General features: G+C 39.3%; 1 protein-coding gene across 1 annotated transcript; it reads left to right on the forward strand.

Moving 5' to 3' along the window:
* Window positions 1-1209: 1209 nt before the first annotated feature.
* Window positions 1210-2148, forward strand: LOC311594694 (olfactory receptor 4F3/4F16/4F29-like; the record flags this gene model as incomplete). Its single annotated transcript, XM_084776594.1, has 1 exon — window positions 1210-2148. The coding sequence occupies one exon, from the start codon at window positions 1210-1212 to the stop codon at window positions 2146-2148; it is 939 nt and encodes a 312-aa protein (XP_084632720.1).
* Window positions 2149-13493: the final 11345 nt, after the last annotated feature.

Here is a 13493-nt window from a genome sequence, read left to right on the forward strand (position 1 = left end):
ATCATCAAGATACAGTAGATTTCCAGGAAGCAACCACCATGTCAATGGGCTTTTGTGTATTTTTAAACCATCATTTTGCTCAACACCCCATGAAATTTTTGCTTGGACCTCCATCATATACTTTGTTTGAATGGTCATAACTCCTATGTATTTTATATGTACAGAGGATCTTGCAGAATTTCTCTTCTTATGTCCCTAGTTTCATTTAGCACAATGACTTTCAGGTTCATTAATGTTACTATGAGACACAAAATTCCATTTTAAATTGTGATGGAATAGTCTGCTGTATGAGTACATACACATGTGTGTATATATATGTATGTGTGTGTGTGTGCGCGTGTGTGTGTGTGAGAGAGAGAGAAAGAGAGGAGAGAGAGGAGAGAGAGAGAGAGAGAGGGAGAGAGAGAGAGAGAGAGAGAGAGAGGGAGAGAGACACTATGTATATGTCTGTGCATTATGCTTATTGTCCACTCACCTGTAAAGGAGCACTCAGGATGTTTCTATATTTGTTACTGTAAATGAGGTTTCAATGCTCATGGGTCAATCCAGGATAATTTCTTCTGAAAGGTTAGTTCCATAAGTGTTATTAGTTAATAATTCTTTCTCTCAGTTGTTTGTCTCTGTCTATACCTTTATTTCTTTCTGTCTCTGTCTCTTTTCTTTTACATTTCTCCAGTTTCCCATCTTTCTTTTCTTTTTGTCTTCATTTCCATTTATCCATTTTCTGTTTGTTCCTATCCTTTTTCTCCTCCTTTCCTCCTTCTTTCTTTTAAAGGTATGAAATCCAGGGCCTTACACATTTGAAGGCATGTGTACTACACTGATTATATATCAAGGCTTCATTTTAAAATTATTATAGAGATGTCTGTATTTTTCTTAAATGAATATACTAATTTATGTTCCCAATAACTCTGCACAAGGTTGATTTTTTTAAACACCCAACCAAAACTTTTTATTTTTGAAACTTTGATAAAAGCTCTTTAAGCAAGTATGGAAGTATTTCAGATATTTGTAATTTGCAGTCCCCTGATAAATAGCCATGTAGGCACTTGCTCATGTACCTGTTCATCTTTATGATAAAGCTTTACTGCTGAACCAAATATAGATTTTCATAACCTTGAGTTCTGACCTTTTGGGAGCTTAATATAATTGTCATAACTTTTGGTTTCTTCTGCTGCTGTCTTTCAGGTAGTACTGCAAGCAGCAACAATGGAAGGAACAAATCACTCTGTTGTGTCAGAATTTATGTTTGTGGGACTCACCAACTCCTGGAAGATGCAAATACTCCTCTTTGTGTTCGCTTCAGTGTTTTATATGGCAAGCATGATGGGAAACTCCCTGATCATTTTTACTGTGGCTTCTGACCCTCACTTACACTCTCCCATGTACTTTCTGTTGGCCAATCTCTCCTTCATTGACCTAGGTGTCTCATGTGTCACTTGTCCCAAGATGATTTATGACCTGTTCAGAAAGCGCAAAGTCATCTCTTTTAGAGGTTGCATCACTCAGATCTTCTTCATCCATGTCATTGGTGGTGTGGAGGTGGTGCTGCTTATAGGCATGGCTTATGATAGATATGTAGCCATATGTAAGCCTCTCCACTATTTGACCATTATGAATGCAAAAATGTGCCTTTTCATCTTAGTGGCTGCCTGGGTGATTGGCCTTATGCATTCCCTGGTTCAATTTGTTTATATAGTAAATTTACCTTTCTGCGGGCCAAATATTTTGGACAGCTTTTACTGTGACCTTCCTCGGTTCATCAGACTTGCTTGCATAGATACCAACCAATTAGAATTAATGGTTTCAGCCAACAGTGGATTCATCTCTGTAGGCTCCTTCTTCATACTGGCCATATCATATATTGTCATAATAGTCACCGTTCAGAAACATTCCTCAAGTGGTTCCTCCAAAGCTCTGTCCACACTTTCTGCTCACATATCTGTTGTGGTCCTGTTCTTTGGTCCTTTGATCTTTGTCTACACATGGCCCTCCCCCTCCACACACCTGGATAAGTACCTGGCCATATTTGATGCAGTTGGTACTCCTTTTCTGAACCCTGTGATCTACACACTGAGGAATCAGGAAATGAAGACAGCAATGAAGAGAGTGTGCAGACAGCTGCTGAGGTATGGGAAGATCTCCTGAAGGATTGCAGTGTGAACATTCATCACTGCACACTGTTGTTGATCAAACTCAGTAAAAATTGCTTTCCCTGAGAGGGTGTGTTTACGTATACTGATGGTTGAGTGACTTTTGTCTTCTGCTAGGAGAGATTTAAATTTGTTCTAACAACAGAGAAGGAACTATGTAGTTATTAAACCAAGATTATAATAATGCAGAGCTCAATCCCCAATGAATAATTTACATGTTTAGTTAACTTTTAATTTTACAAAAGGTGGACGGATACTTTAAGGCCTACAAAAGAAAGGAAAACACATTCTTTCTTTCTGTTTCTGTCAGTCTGTCTGTCTCTGAACATCAATTTTCTCACACGCGGTACCTTTGGTAGCACTCCATGCAGAATTTATAAATTGACATTGATCTGGGTCAGCTTTCCTATTTTCTGTACATTGCATGCACTCTGGCCACTCTCTTGACTGTCTGCCTGGTTATTCAATAAGTCTGGAATCTGCGAACATACACACTTAATAGTCAATAATATATACTCCATTCAGTTAACATTATGATAGTCAAAATTATTCGAGTTTTCTTATTTCATTTATATTTTCTAATATTATATTTTCTTAAAATATATCTATGTCAGAGTTCAGCACAAAACCATTGTGTGATATTTTGGAGATGCAAATGAAGCTATAGCATTTTATTCACCAGTTGGGACAGTGCAGGCACCTCGGCACCTCACAGACACTCTATAGTATGGCAGCTCATCATGAAACTATGGAACAGAGGTGGTAGTGTAGTTTTGCTTCCCTTTTTGTATCCCTTTCAAGTCCTCCATGTGTCAAGCTAGTTGGGAGTGTACCATTATGATTATATTCACTAGGCTAGCCATCAACTGCACTATTGAAATTGGAGGCATTGAGAGATACAGTATTAATTATCCTTGGTCTCCACTTCGTGTCCATTTTTCCTTGTCAGATCCCAGCACTTCTAATTTTGTATCTAGAATGAGGTTACAACTTTCTTGGAAAGCTTTGTGGGTTTAGCATTAGATGAATCTAGGTCCTGTGAGCAATCATCTATTGTATAGAATTTATACCTGTCCTATTTCACTGATTAAACCATGAGTGAGATAGACCCTACCTATATGCTAGCTTAACAATTTGTGGGCTTACAGACTGATTCATCCAAGCCACACTATACTTACACAAGGTAGTGTTTGACCAGGGGAGATATTTTATACCAACTGAAGCATAGCACAAAATTCACTAGTCTACACAGTGCCCCCTGGCAAGCAATTCACTTTGCAGATTTTGTGACATAGTTTGCTAAAGGGCAGTTACAGTGGTAATTGTGACATCACACCTCAGGGTTCTGTGCTCCCCAACAGAACATCAATAAATCCTGAGATAACCTGCAGAAGGAGTGGTGGTACTTTCCTATTTATACCCCCTATTGTTCTCATCCTGTTTTGGAACTATATATTTCACTTATGATCCTAGGAATCCCCAGAGCCCTGCTGCTGTAGGAGCCCCTTGCTGGTCCTGGGTTTCTTTACAATCTTTTTCTGTTCTTATAAATCTTCTCAAACTATTATATAATTACTTCAGTTGATTATCTTGTTTTTCTCGATAGAGCAGGGTGTGTCTTTTTACCTGGACCTTGATTAATTTCTCATAAAACCTGTAGAACAAGTAAAAGAAAACGAGTCCACATGCACTTAAAAAGGTATACCTACATATTATAAATGCAAAGCCCAAGAAAGACTTAGAAGAGTATATACTACAGGATGCCATCTGAGAAATATAGTCAGAGCCCTTTGATTATGGGCCACAATACAAAAGTGTTTGACTTTATTTGTGATATAATTTTAAAATAAGAATAAGACACCAAGAAACAATGCCTTCTAAACACAGCAAAACTGGTACACACGTGGGTTTACCAAGACTGTGGTATCATGCACAGGGCTTGCACAGATGGGCCATGTGGGGTTTCAGTCCCAAGAGAGGAAATGGACACACTCACTCATTCCTACCCAAGAAGCTATATCTAATTGACAATCACTCACAGATGAAAAAGTAGTTTCTCTAAGAGTCTCACTGGGTATAGAAACCACTCTTAAGGCCAGATCTCATGCCTAGCAGCAGATGCCAACACAAAAGGAATCCAATGACCTTTTGGGTATTTGTCTCATAATACTTGTCACGGCTTTTTTGTTTGCCTGTTTTTTTTTTAAACCTTATAGGTTCTTTGCATATATTGGTTTCTGGTTTTGTGTTTTTATGGAAATTCTGTGTGAGTGAATGTGTGTGTCTCTGTGTCTCTACACATTTTTCCCTTTGGCTCTGTTTTTTCCCCTGCTTGTATCTCATTATTTTATTTTATTTTTACTACTACTACTACTACTACTACTACTATTAATTTGCCTGTTTGTATTCTAAAGAGAGAAGGAAAAGGTATGTATTTGGCTGGAAAACTGATGAGGATCTAAGAGGAGTTGCGGGAGGTGAAATTGTAATGAGAATATATTGTATGAAAAAACTATTTTCATAAAAATAAAAAGTACAGAAAACTGACAGGAACACATCTGTACATTTTAAAATTTACTTTGCTTTGGATGGAAACATTTGCAAAAGATATTGCCCATCTTAGACTTTAAAGGTAGAGTCAGTCTGTGAATGCAACTCTGAATATGCTAATGAGTCTAGATCCTTATTGCCATTATGAAAGCACATGTTCTGGCATCTTTGCTATGGTCATGCTAACATGTTCAATTAAAACAATTTTATTAGGATTACATTATATATACAAATGTATTAAAATCTAGGTATAAACATCAATATTTACAGAGCTTCAAAATGTGCTTATACCTTGATAATTGGAAAACATTCAAATAGAATGATAAAATATAAGGTGGTATGATTTATATATTGATACATACAAGCTTGGAAACCTTGGTGTGCATTATATACACTCAATGTTTTTTTATTTATTTTGAAAATTTTGTAAATATATAATATTTAAATTGTGTTTTTAACTGTGGCATAAAGTAGAAAATTGCTCTTAGGTAAGTCAGCAAAAAATAAGAAATAAAAAAATAAAAAAATCATTTGAAAAAAGTATAGATTAATAACACATAGTGTTATTTAGAAATCATTTAAAAAACTTAAACTATTTCTGAATGACCATTGTTGCCATCAAAGCAAGTCATGCTGTGATGATTTATGGAGGACTATGAATTTTAGAGTATCATCTGCTAGTCTTAAGATGAGGATGTTTTTAGCTGTAATGTATGAAACATTTGTTTGCAGAAGGTTTTGAAAGCGAGTTTGTGAGTCATAGAGAGCAAGGACTTCAGAGGAGCCCATGGGAGAAGTCAGATGTTGTTGCCCCACTTTGCTGCTATGTATGTGTAGTGTCTCTTGTGAAGATTTTGGAACTTTGAAGGCAGTGTTATGAATTACTGGACTTTTAAACCTAAAATTCATGGTTGAACAGTTTTATCATGATTTGTAGCTTAAGATATTTTGTTATCTTTATGCATTAGTTGAAATTAATTTTTCTGCAGTTTTAAGGATTTGTTTTGCAAAACAAGTACTCACTGAGTGCTTACATCTTAAAGGAGCTGTGTGAACATATAGTAGTATAAGGCAAAGCTCCTTCTCTGGGCACGATTGTATTTTTTAAGGCAATAAAATGAGAAACAGAGTCTCAATGTCAGTATTTTTGTGTGGTGGAGAAGCAGGCACAGGATGTAAAAAACAAACCAACATACATACAGCAGACAGGAGTGCCGTAGAGTACATTTGTGTATCAAGTTACCTGAGGCACTTCCAAAAACTACAGACAAAAGTCATCAACATAAAAAAAAAAAAGTCATCAACATTTTTCAAGAAAATAAGAAGCTTCAATGTGAGAGTTGTAATTACCAGAAACAAAAGATACAAATTAACTTAAACAATTCTGAAAACTAAACAACAAATGCACAAGTAGAGCTCAGAATTTATCAAATAGAACACCAGAAAGAAAAACAGAACAAGAAAGGGGGAAGGAATTTGTTAGTGAAGATGTGAGGCCATTGTGCAATTTTCTGTTCCTATCACATTTTTATGTGGTCAAAATTATACCATGCATCCAATATCCACCACGGTACATTTTATAAAAAGCGGTCTCAGCATAAGAACAAAAGTCGTAGCTTCTCACTGGATACTCTTCTGCTTGCCTCTCACATATACACAAGAAATACATTTTCCAAGAACTGATAAAAGTTGGGATAAATTAGAGGGAAGATAGTTTATTTTCTTTCAGTTAAAGTTTTACTCTATAACTCTGCATCCCAATGCTGTAACTCCTCTTTTTTTTTTTATAAACATTCATTCACCAATTCATTATTCAATTTTTGAAACATATTTATTGATCGTTTGCAAATTATCATGATGCACCCGATCTTGTCTGCTTCTCAGTCCTTCCAGGCCTGTCCTCCCCCTCCAGCATATGACCTTCCCCCAAGAATAAGAATAAGAATAAGAATAAAAATAAGAAAGAATAAGACTAAGAATGAGGAGAGGGAGGAGGAGTTGCCCAATTATTGTTGCCTATATACTCCTTGGAGAATGGTTAAATACCCATTCTCCTTCAAAGAAATTGACTCCTCAGATCTTGAACTGTTTTATTTATAACCTATAAGAGGAACATCGTGATGGGTGTCTGCTCAAACTATGGCAGTAATCAAGGACAATACAATAGTAAACATCGTACCCCTACCCTGATCTACCTAATGGACAGGACATTCTCCACAGTTATGTGGAGAGGAGGTACTGACTTTGACATGAACTCTGGTGCTCCATATTTGACCACCTCCCCTTGGTGGGGAGGCCTGATGGCACTCAAAGAAAGAATAAGTAGGCAACCAAGATGAAACTTGATGGCCTATGACCATATAGTGGGGGAGGAGGTCCCCATCAATAATAGACCTAGGCGAGGGGAATAGGATGAAAGCAGGAGGGAGGGAGAAATGAGAGAATGCAAGTAATGGAATGACAATTGAGTTGTAATATGAATACATTAATAAAATTAAAATTAAATTAAAAAGAAAGTGAGTTCTGTGCCTTTAATCCCAACACTTGGGAGGCAGAGAGGCAGACAGACTCCTGAGTTTGAGGCCAGCCTAGTCTACAAAGCAAGTCCAGGACAGTGAAAGCTACACGGAGAAACCCTGTCTCAAAGAAGAAGAAGAAGAAGAAGAAGAAGAAGAAGAAGAAGAAGAAGAAGAAGAAGAAGAAGAAAAAGAAGAAGAGGAGGAATATTCCTTCCACCATATTCCTTGACACAGCCTATCAGTTTTTGTCAGGAGAGCCTGTATTCCCTTCCTCTGTGTGCCTGCAAGGCTGTACTGCCAAGGGGTAGTGATCACATTACGGGCACCAGAGTGCATGTCTGAGGTTCAGCTGCAGTCCTCCCTCCCTGCCCCTCCTCCCCAGGGCGAACGTCCCTCTTTCTCAACTGTGAGTCTACAGCCAACGATACCACTGCAAATGTAGCTTCCTTGTTCTTTATAGTCAGTGGAGGAGGAATCAGGGACTTCCACATGGTCTTCAACATCCAATAGGAGCTTGGCATGGCCTCTGGTGGCAGTACTGACCACTGACATCAACACGGTCCTTTATTGTAAAATGGGCCATAGACATCATCACAACTCATGGCTGCTGCACAGGCCAAGGACAATCCCATGGCATCAGAAGCAACATGGGCCAGAAATAGTAATATGGTCCTTGGCAGCACCCTGCTCCTGGATATCAGTATGGCTTCAGGTGGCAGCACAGATCACGGACATCCACATGGTTTTCAGTAGTTGCAAGGCCCATTGATAGAGACATGACCTCAGGTGTCAGTACGGACCATGGACATCTGCCTGGCCTTCTGTGACAGCATAAGCTATGGACAATAACATGATCCTGCTTGTGGAAGGACCATGAACTCCAACATGGTCCTCTGTGGCAGCACAGACTATGGACATCAACATGGTCTCAGGTGGCTGCACAGACCAATCCCATCAACATGGCCTCCAGCAACATCTGCACAAATGGCTCCAATATGACTTTCTGCAATAGCACGGACCATAGACATCCACACGAACGTAGCGCTTCAACATGGCTTGGAGCAGCAGACCACAGGTAACAACAAATAATCCTGGGCAGCATGGACCATAAAGGTCTTTCAAGGCAATCCAATCCAGAATGAAGTATTCTTCATCTAGGACATACTGTGGCTTCTCAGATCCAGGGTGACCATGTGGCTGGACACAGAGATTGGGGGCTGAGCCTGCCCAAGCTCCAGGATGCTGCACACTACCCTGTCAGCCCTACTCAGCAACATGTTCTCTTTGTCTACTGTAGCCTTCTTTTATTCCTGTCACCACTGTCAAATCTCCAGTTTAGCCTCTCTCTACTGCACACTCACTGCTCTCTTCCTCCATTTTGTCCACCTCTCCATCATATATTTGTCATAGTGGCATTGGAAAATGCAGTGTGCCACAGTTTTTCTTTTCCTCAAACACCTTTACCTGCAAATATTCATTACAGTTAGTTTTTGATGTGGTTCATGGTTTCTGATTTCTGAAGTACCATAAATACAGGACCATTGCAGAGACTTTCTCGGATATCCAGAGTCAAGGTGAGGTTGCAGCAGAGCATCAGGGCGTAGGCTCTCTGTGACCTCATGACTTCTGCTCTCTTCCTCAACCTTGATATCTACGTCCCCAGGCTTGCCTGGCTCTACTTTGTGCTTGAAGTCTACGGTCTGACACTCAGTGGCACAAGCTATATAATTGTCACCATTCTCTGCTGCACGAGGCTCTGTTCCTATCTTTCTTTACAATTTTCCCAATCACCTTTTAAAAAGCATCTTCCCATAAGACTTGCCTTTTCCCCCATCCAGTTTTCTGGAACTAGTGTGGGCTCTGCACAGTTACTTTTTGGAGCCTCCAGGGCTCTCTCAGATTCTTTGGAACTCTGCCCTTTGTTTTCTTTTTTTATTCATTGAGCAAGGCTTATATATGTTCCAGGTACTGTGCTGAATACAAAGGAAAAACCATGAACAAGACAGGTTTTATACCCTCAGTTCATTAACAATTTGTTTCACATGTGGTTTCATGACAGTCCTTCAAAGAAACTTAATTTCACTGGCAGAGTGGAGCATGTCGTTAATCTCAGCCCTTGGCGGGTAGGCAGAGAAATGTGGATCTTTATGAGTTCAAGGCCAGCCTGGTCAACACAATGAGTTCTAGTCAGAGGTACATAGTGATACCCCATCTCAAAAAATATAATTTCTCATATGAGAACTGCTTATAAAACAAAGAATATTATGTTATTTTCTCAAGTAACAATGATTGTACCCAGTTAGTAATTTTGAATGTTAGGGCGCAGGTGTTAGTGTTGAGTCTGGGGAGTACTTAGTCCTTCTCAGGGTGGGTTATACCTTTGAATCCACACTGGTTTTCACCCAGGGAATAAAAGGACAAAAGAACAGAACAAAATCACTTCTAGATGCCAATCACAGTGGCAGTCTAGGCTAGTGTCCACATATATTTTTGTTTCAAGAAGAGCCAGTAGAAGCAACCAAGGAGAAATCTAACTCTTTAGAAACCCTAGCAAGCTGAAATGAGAGTTCATTATCTGTTCTAAAAGTAATTAGGACACAGACATGAGAAATCAATGCATATTTAACTTTTTAATTAGTGTTTCATGGAGCTTTGCAGCTCAAGAAGGCTTCAAACTAGGCCTTTACACCTAGAAGTTTTTGTTTTAAATCAGAAACATCCGATTATAAATTGATAATTATTAGAATAGAAGAGGTATTATTTTGTCACGAAGTTTTCAGTGAAAATTATTTTTTATTTTTTAATGGTATCAAGCTTTATTAAAGATACTTTTCATAAACAATCATGTGATTTCAGGCTAGACATGGGCAGGTATTTATTAACAGTATACAAGGACAGAATACAAGAACTCTTTTATTGTATAGACTACCAAAATCAGAAAGCTACTATAAAGCCCAATGAAGTCTTTATTCAAAGCTTTAAAAAGGGATATGTAGCTTGGAGTGAGGGAATACTACTCAGCTATTAAAAACAAGGAATTCCTGAAATTTGTGGATAAATGGATTGAGCTAGAAATGATCATAATGAGTGATTTAAGCCAGAAGCAGAAAGACTCAAATGGTATATACTCACTTATATCTGCATATTAGCCCAAGGGGCATGTCCCACGAAAGCCTTCACTTACCAGGAAAATGAGACAGAGTGGAGGACATTCTAGTGGGACTCTAGATGAGAGAAGCATGGGAGAATGGCAAAGTAGAAGGATCCAGAGGGTCCTAGAAACCTACAAGTAGAACATTATGATAGGCAGATTTGGGCCCAGGGGTCCCGCTCAAACTAAGGCACCAGCCAATGACAATACAGGCCGTAAAACTTTAAACCCCTACCCAGATCTAGCCAATGGTCAGAACATTCTCCACAGTTGAGTGGAGAGTGGGATATTACTTTCTCACATACTCTGGTGCCTCACCTTTGACCATGTCCCCTGGAGGGGGAGACCTGGTGGCACTCAGAGGAAGGACAGCAGGTTACCAAGAAGAGACTTGATACCCTATGAACATATAGAGGGGGAGGTAATCCCCCTCAGAAACAGTCATAGGGGAGGGGAATAAGGGGAAAATGGGAGGGAGGGAAGAATGAGAGGATACAATAGATGGGATAACCATTGAGATGTAACAAGAATAAATTAATAAAGGAGGAAAAAAAAAGGAATGGAAAAGCCAAAAAAAAAAAAAATGCTGTTTAACAGCTTTTCACAAGTTGACTACAATTTTCAGGAAATGAAGTGAAAATGGGAGGATTGTCAATCTGAAGATCCACAATCTTTTATAAAAGGGACCACTGCTCTTCTTTGGACACTCAATGATGTCACTGCAAAGTCCAGATGCATTAATAGACTGGAAAACCAATTTTAGGGTTCCAACAAGTGTCTGGTTTTAAAGCAGTGAAGGCAGTGTTGATGATTTGGGGGAGGATACAAAAATGAATTTAGAGTTTTCCCACACCACAAGGCATTTTGTGCCATAATGGCCACATATGTCAACATCAGAACATCTTTCCTGGGAGCCTACAGTCTTTCAAAATTATCAGGGAAAGATGTTTTACATCATCAGTCCAGCTTGAGAGACATTTTATTAGTGAAACATATTATTTACCTCCAAAACAATGAACTTTTCTGTGTGCTAACATCATACCTTAAAAAAAGCAAAGCAAAATTCTGCATCTGTATAAAACTTGATAAAAATAGTATTTCAGACTGTACAGTCACCAGAAGTCCACAGTTAGTAAAAAGGGAGACAGTAGACAACCTTGCAGATCTTCTCTGTGGCTCAGTCTGTCACCTTGGCTTTACCTCTTTTGTGTCCATTTCGGTTGTTCTTTTAGGCATGATGACAATGGTGGGACATAGATGCTGAATGCTGTACAGAAGCCCATCTGGTTTGGCCTGACCAAGATTGCTCCTGCTCCTTCTTCACACTGCTCCTAAACATGATTTTGAGGAGTGATGAGAGGGACTCTAGCAGAAACTCCTAGTAGCAGGAACCATAGCTACTGCAGAGGACACGTTCTAACCAGACAAGTCTAATAAGGTGAGGGAACACTAACTCACTCAAAAATCCTTTGACTCAAAATTCACCCTGCTTAAAGGATATGAAGGGATAAAGATAGCGCAGATAGAGCAGAGACTGAGGAACGTCCAACCAATCTATTGCCCAACCTGAGACCAAGACCATGGGAGAGAGATAACTCCTGATCCTAACTAACAAGGACACTCTATTATGCTTGCTGACAGGACCTTATCAGAATTGTCCTCTGAATTCTGGAAATGCCTGGAAACAGATGCTGAGACTCACAGCTGAATGTTAGGCACGGCTTATGGAGTCTACTGGAAAAGTAGGCAAGGGAGAAAAGGACCTGGAGGTGACAGGAGCTTCACAAGAAGACTGACAGTGCCAACTAATCAGCACACAGAGGGGACTGCTAAGACTGAAGCATGAACTGAGGCCCGTTCATGGAGTGGACCTAGGCTCTCTACAAAGATGCAGCTGATGGGCAGCTCAGGCTTCATGTGGGTCTTCTATTATGGGGAGTGGGGGCCATCTCTGACATAGACTCTCTTGCCAGCTTTTTAATTACATCACCCCTGGAAGGACGACTTTTCCAGGCCACAGGGGAATAGGACACAGTTCTGGTGAGCTGGAGTGATAGGAAGGGGGCTCCCTTTTTCTGAGGAATAGGGTAGTGGGGAGAGGAAGGGCAGGTGAGACTGGGAGTTGATGAGGTATGGGGCTACTACATGGATGTAAAGTGAATGAATAAATGGAATAAATGAATGAATATGAATGAATAAATAAACTTAATAAAATATTTTTGTTCATAGTTTGCAGGGCATTTTCATATTGTTACACTTTTCCTTCACAGTCTTATGTCCATTCTTTCTTATATCTGTTGCTGAAAACATAAATCAATACAATCAATATGCCGAACCATATGGAGATCCCTTAAAAATATGCTGCAAATGTAACACAGTGAGAGGAATAGGGGTATGGACAACTTGCTCTAATGATGTTTGAAAAAGCCACATGGAAGCTTATTATGTTATAAACTCACAAAAACCTGATTCTCTCTGTCTCTCTGTCTCTCTGTCTCGCTGTCTCTCTGTCTCTCTGTCTCTCTCTGTCTCTCTCTCTCTCTCTCTCTCTCTCTCTCTCTCTCTCTCTCTCTCTCTCTCTCTCCCCATACACACACTCTCTCATATATTTATATACATACGTACATACATAAATACATACATATATGTGCTGATGGGTATATACGTACAAGAGTTTAAGTAGAGTTAACCATACCAAGGGAATAATCTTCCAAGATGTTCTAGGTTGTAAAAAAAACCTCTAGTTATAGGTGTGTGGTCCTAGAACCACCCTCAAACAATGGAATCTCTTGTCATCGCTCACAGTTCATCACCTGAAGACTCTATCACTGAAAAAACTACACAGTTTTCCTATGGACTTGAAGAAATTACACTGTTACTAACTTAGAAGCTTCTTCTCTTCTCACCAGCTTCCTCAGTACCAGGAAATTCTATGAAGGGTAATAGGTTATAAATGCCATTAGTAGTCCTATCCAGCTGTGAGACCATGAGTTACAATGACAGCTTGCTTGGAAATTTATGCCATTGGTTCAATAGTGGCATGAATATTAAGGGGGGTAATTAATTGCTTTGTAATCATATTTAAGGCCTGCTCCATAGGAAAAAACTCTTGCCTGGTAT

The sequence above is a fragment of the Acomys minous genome (genome assembly GCF_964271855.1).
Source record: "Acomys minous genome assembly, chromosome: 3".
NCBI lineage: Eukaryota > Metazoa > Chordata > Mammalia > Rodentia > Muridae > Acomys > Acomys minous.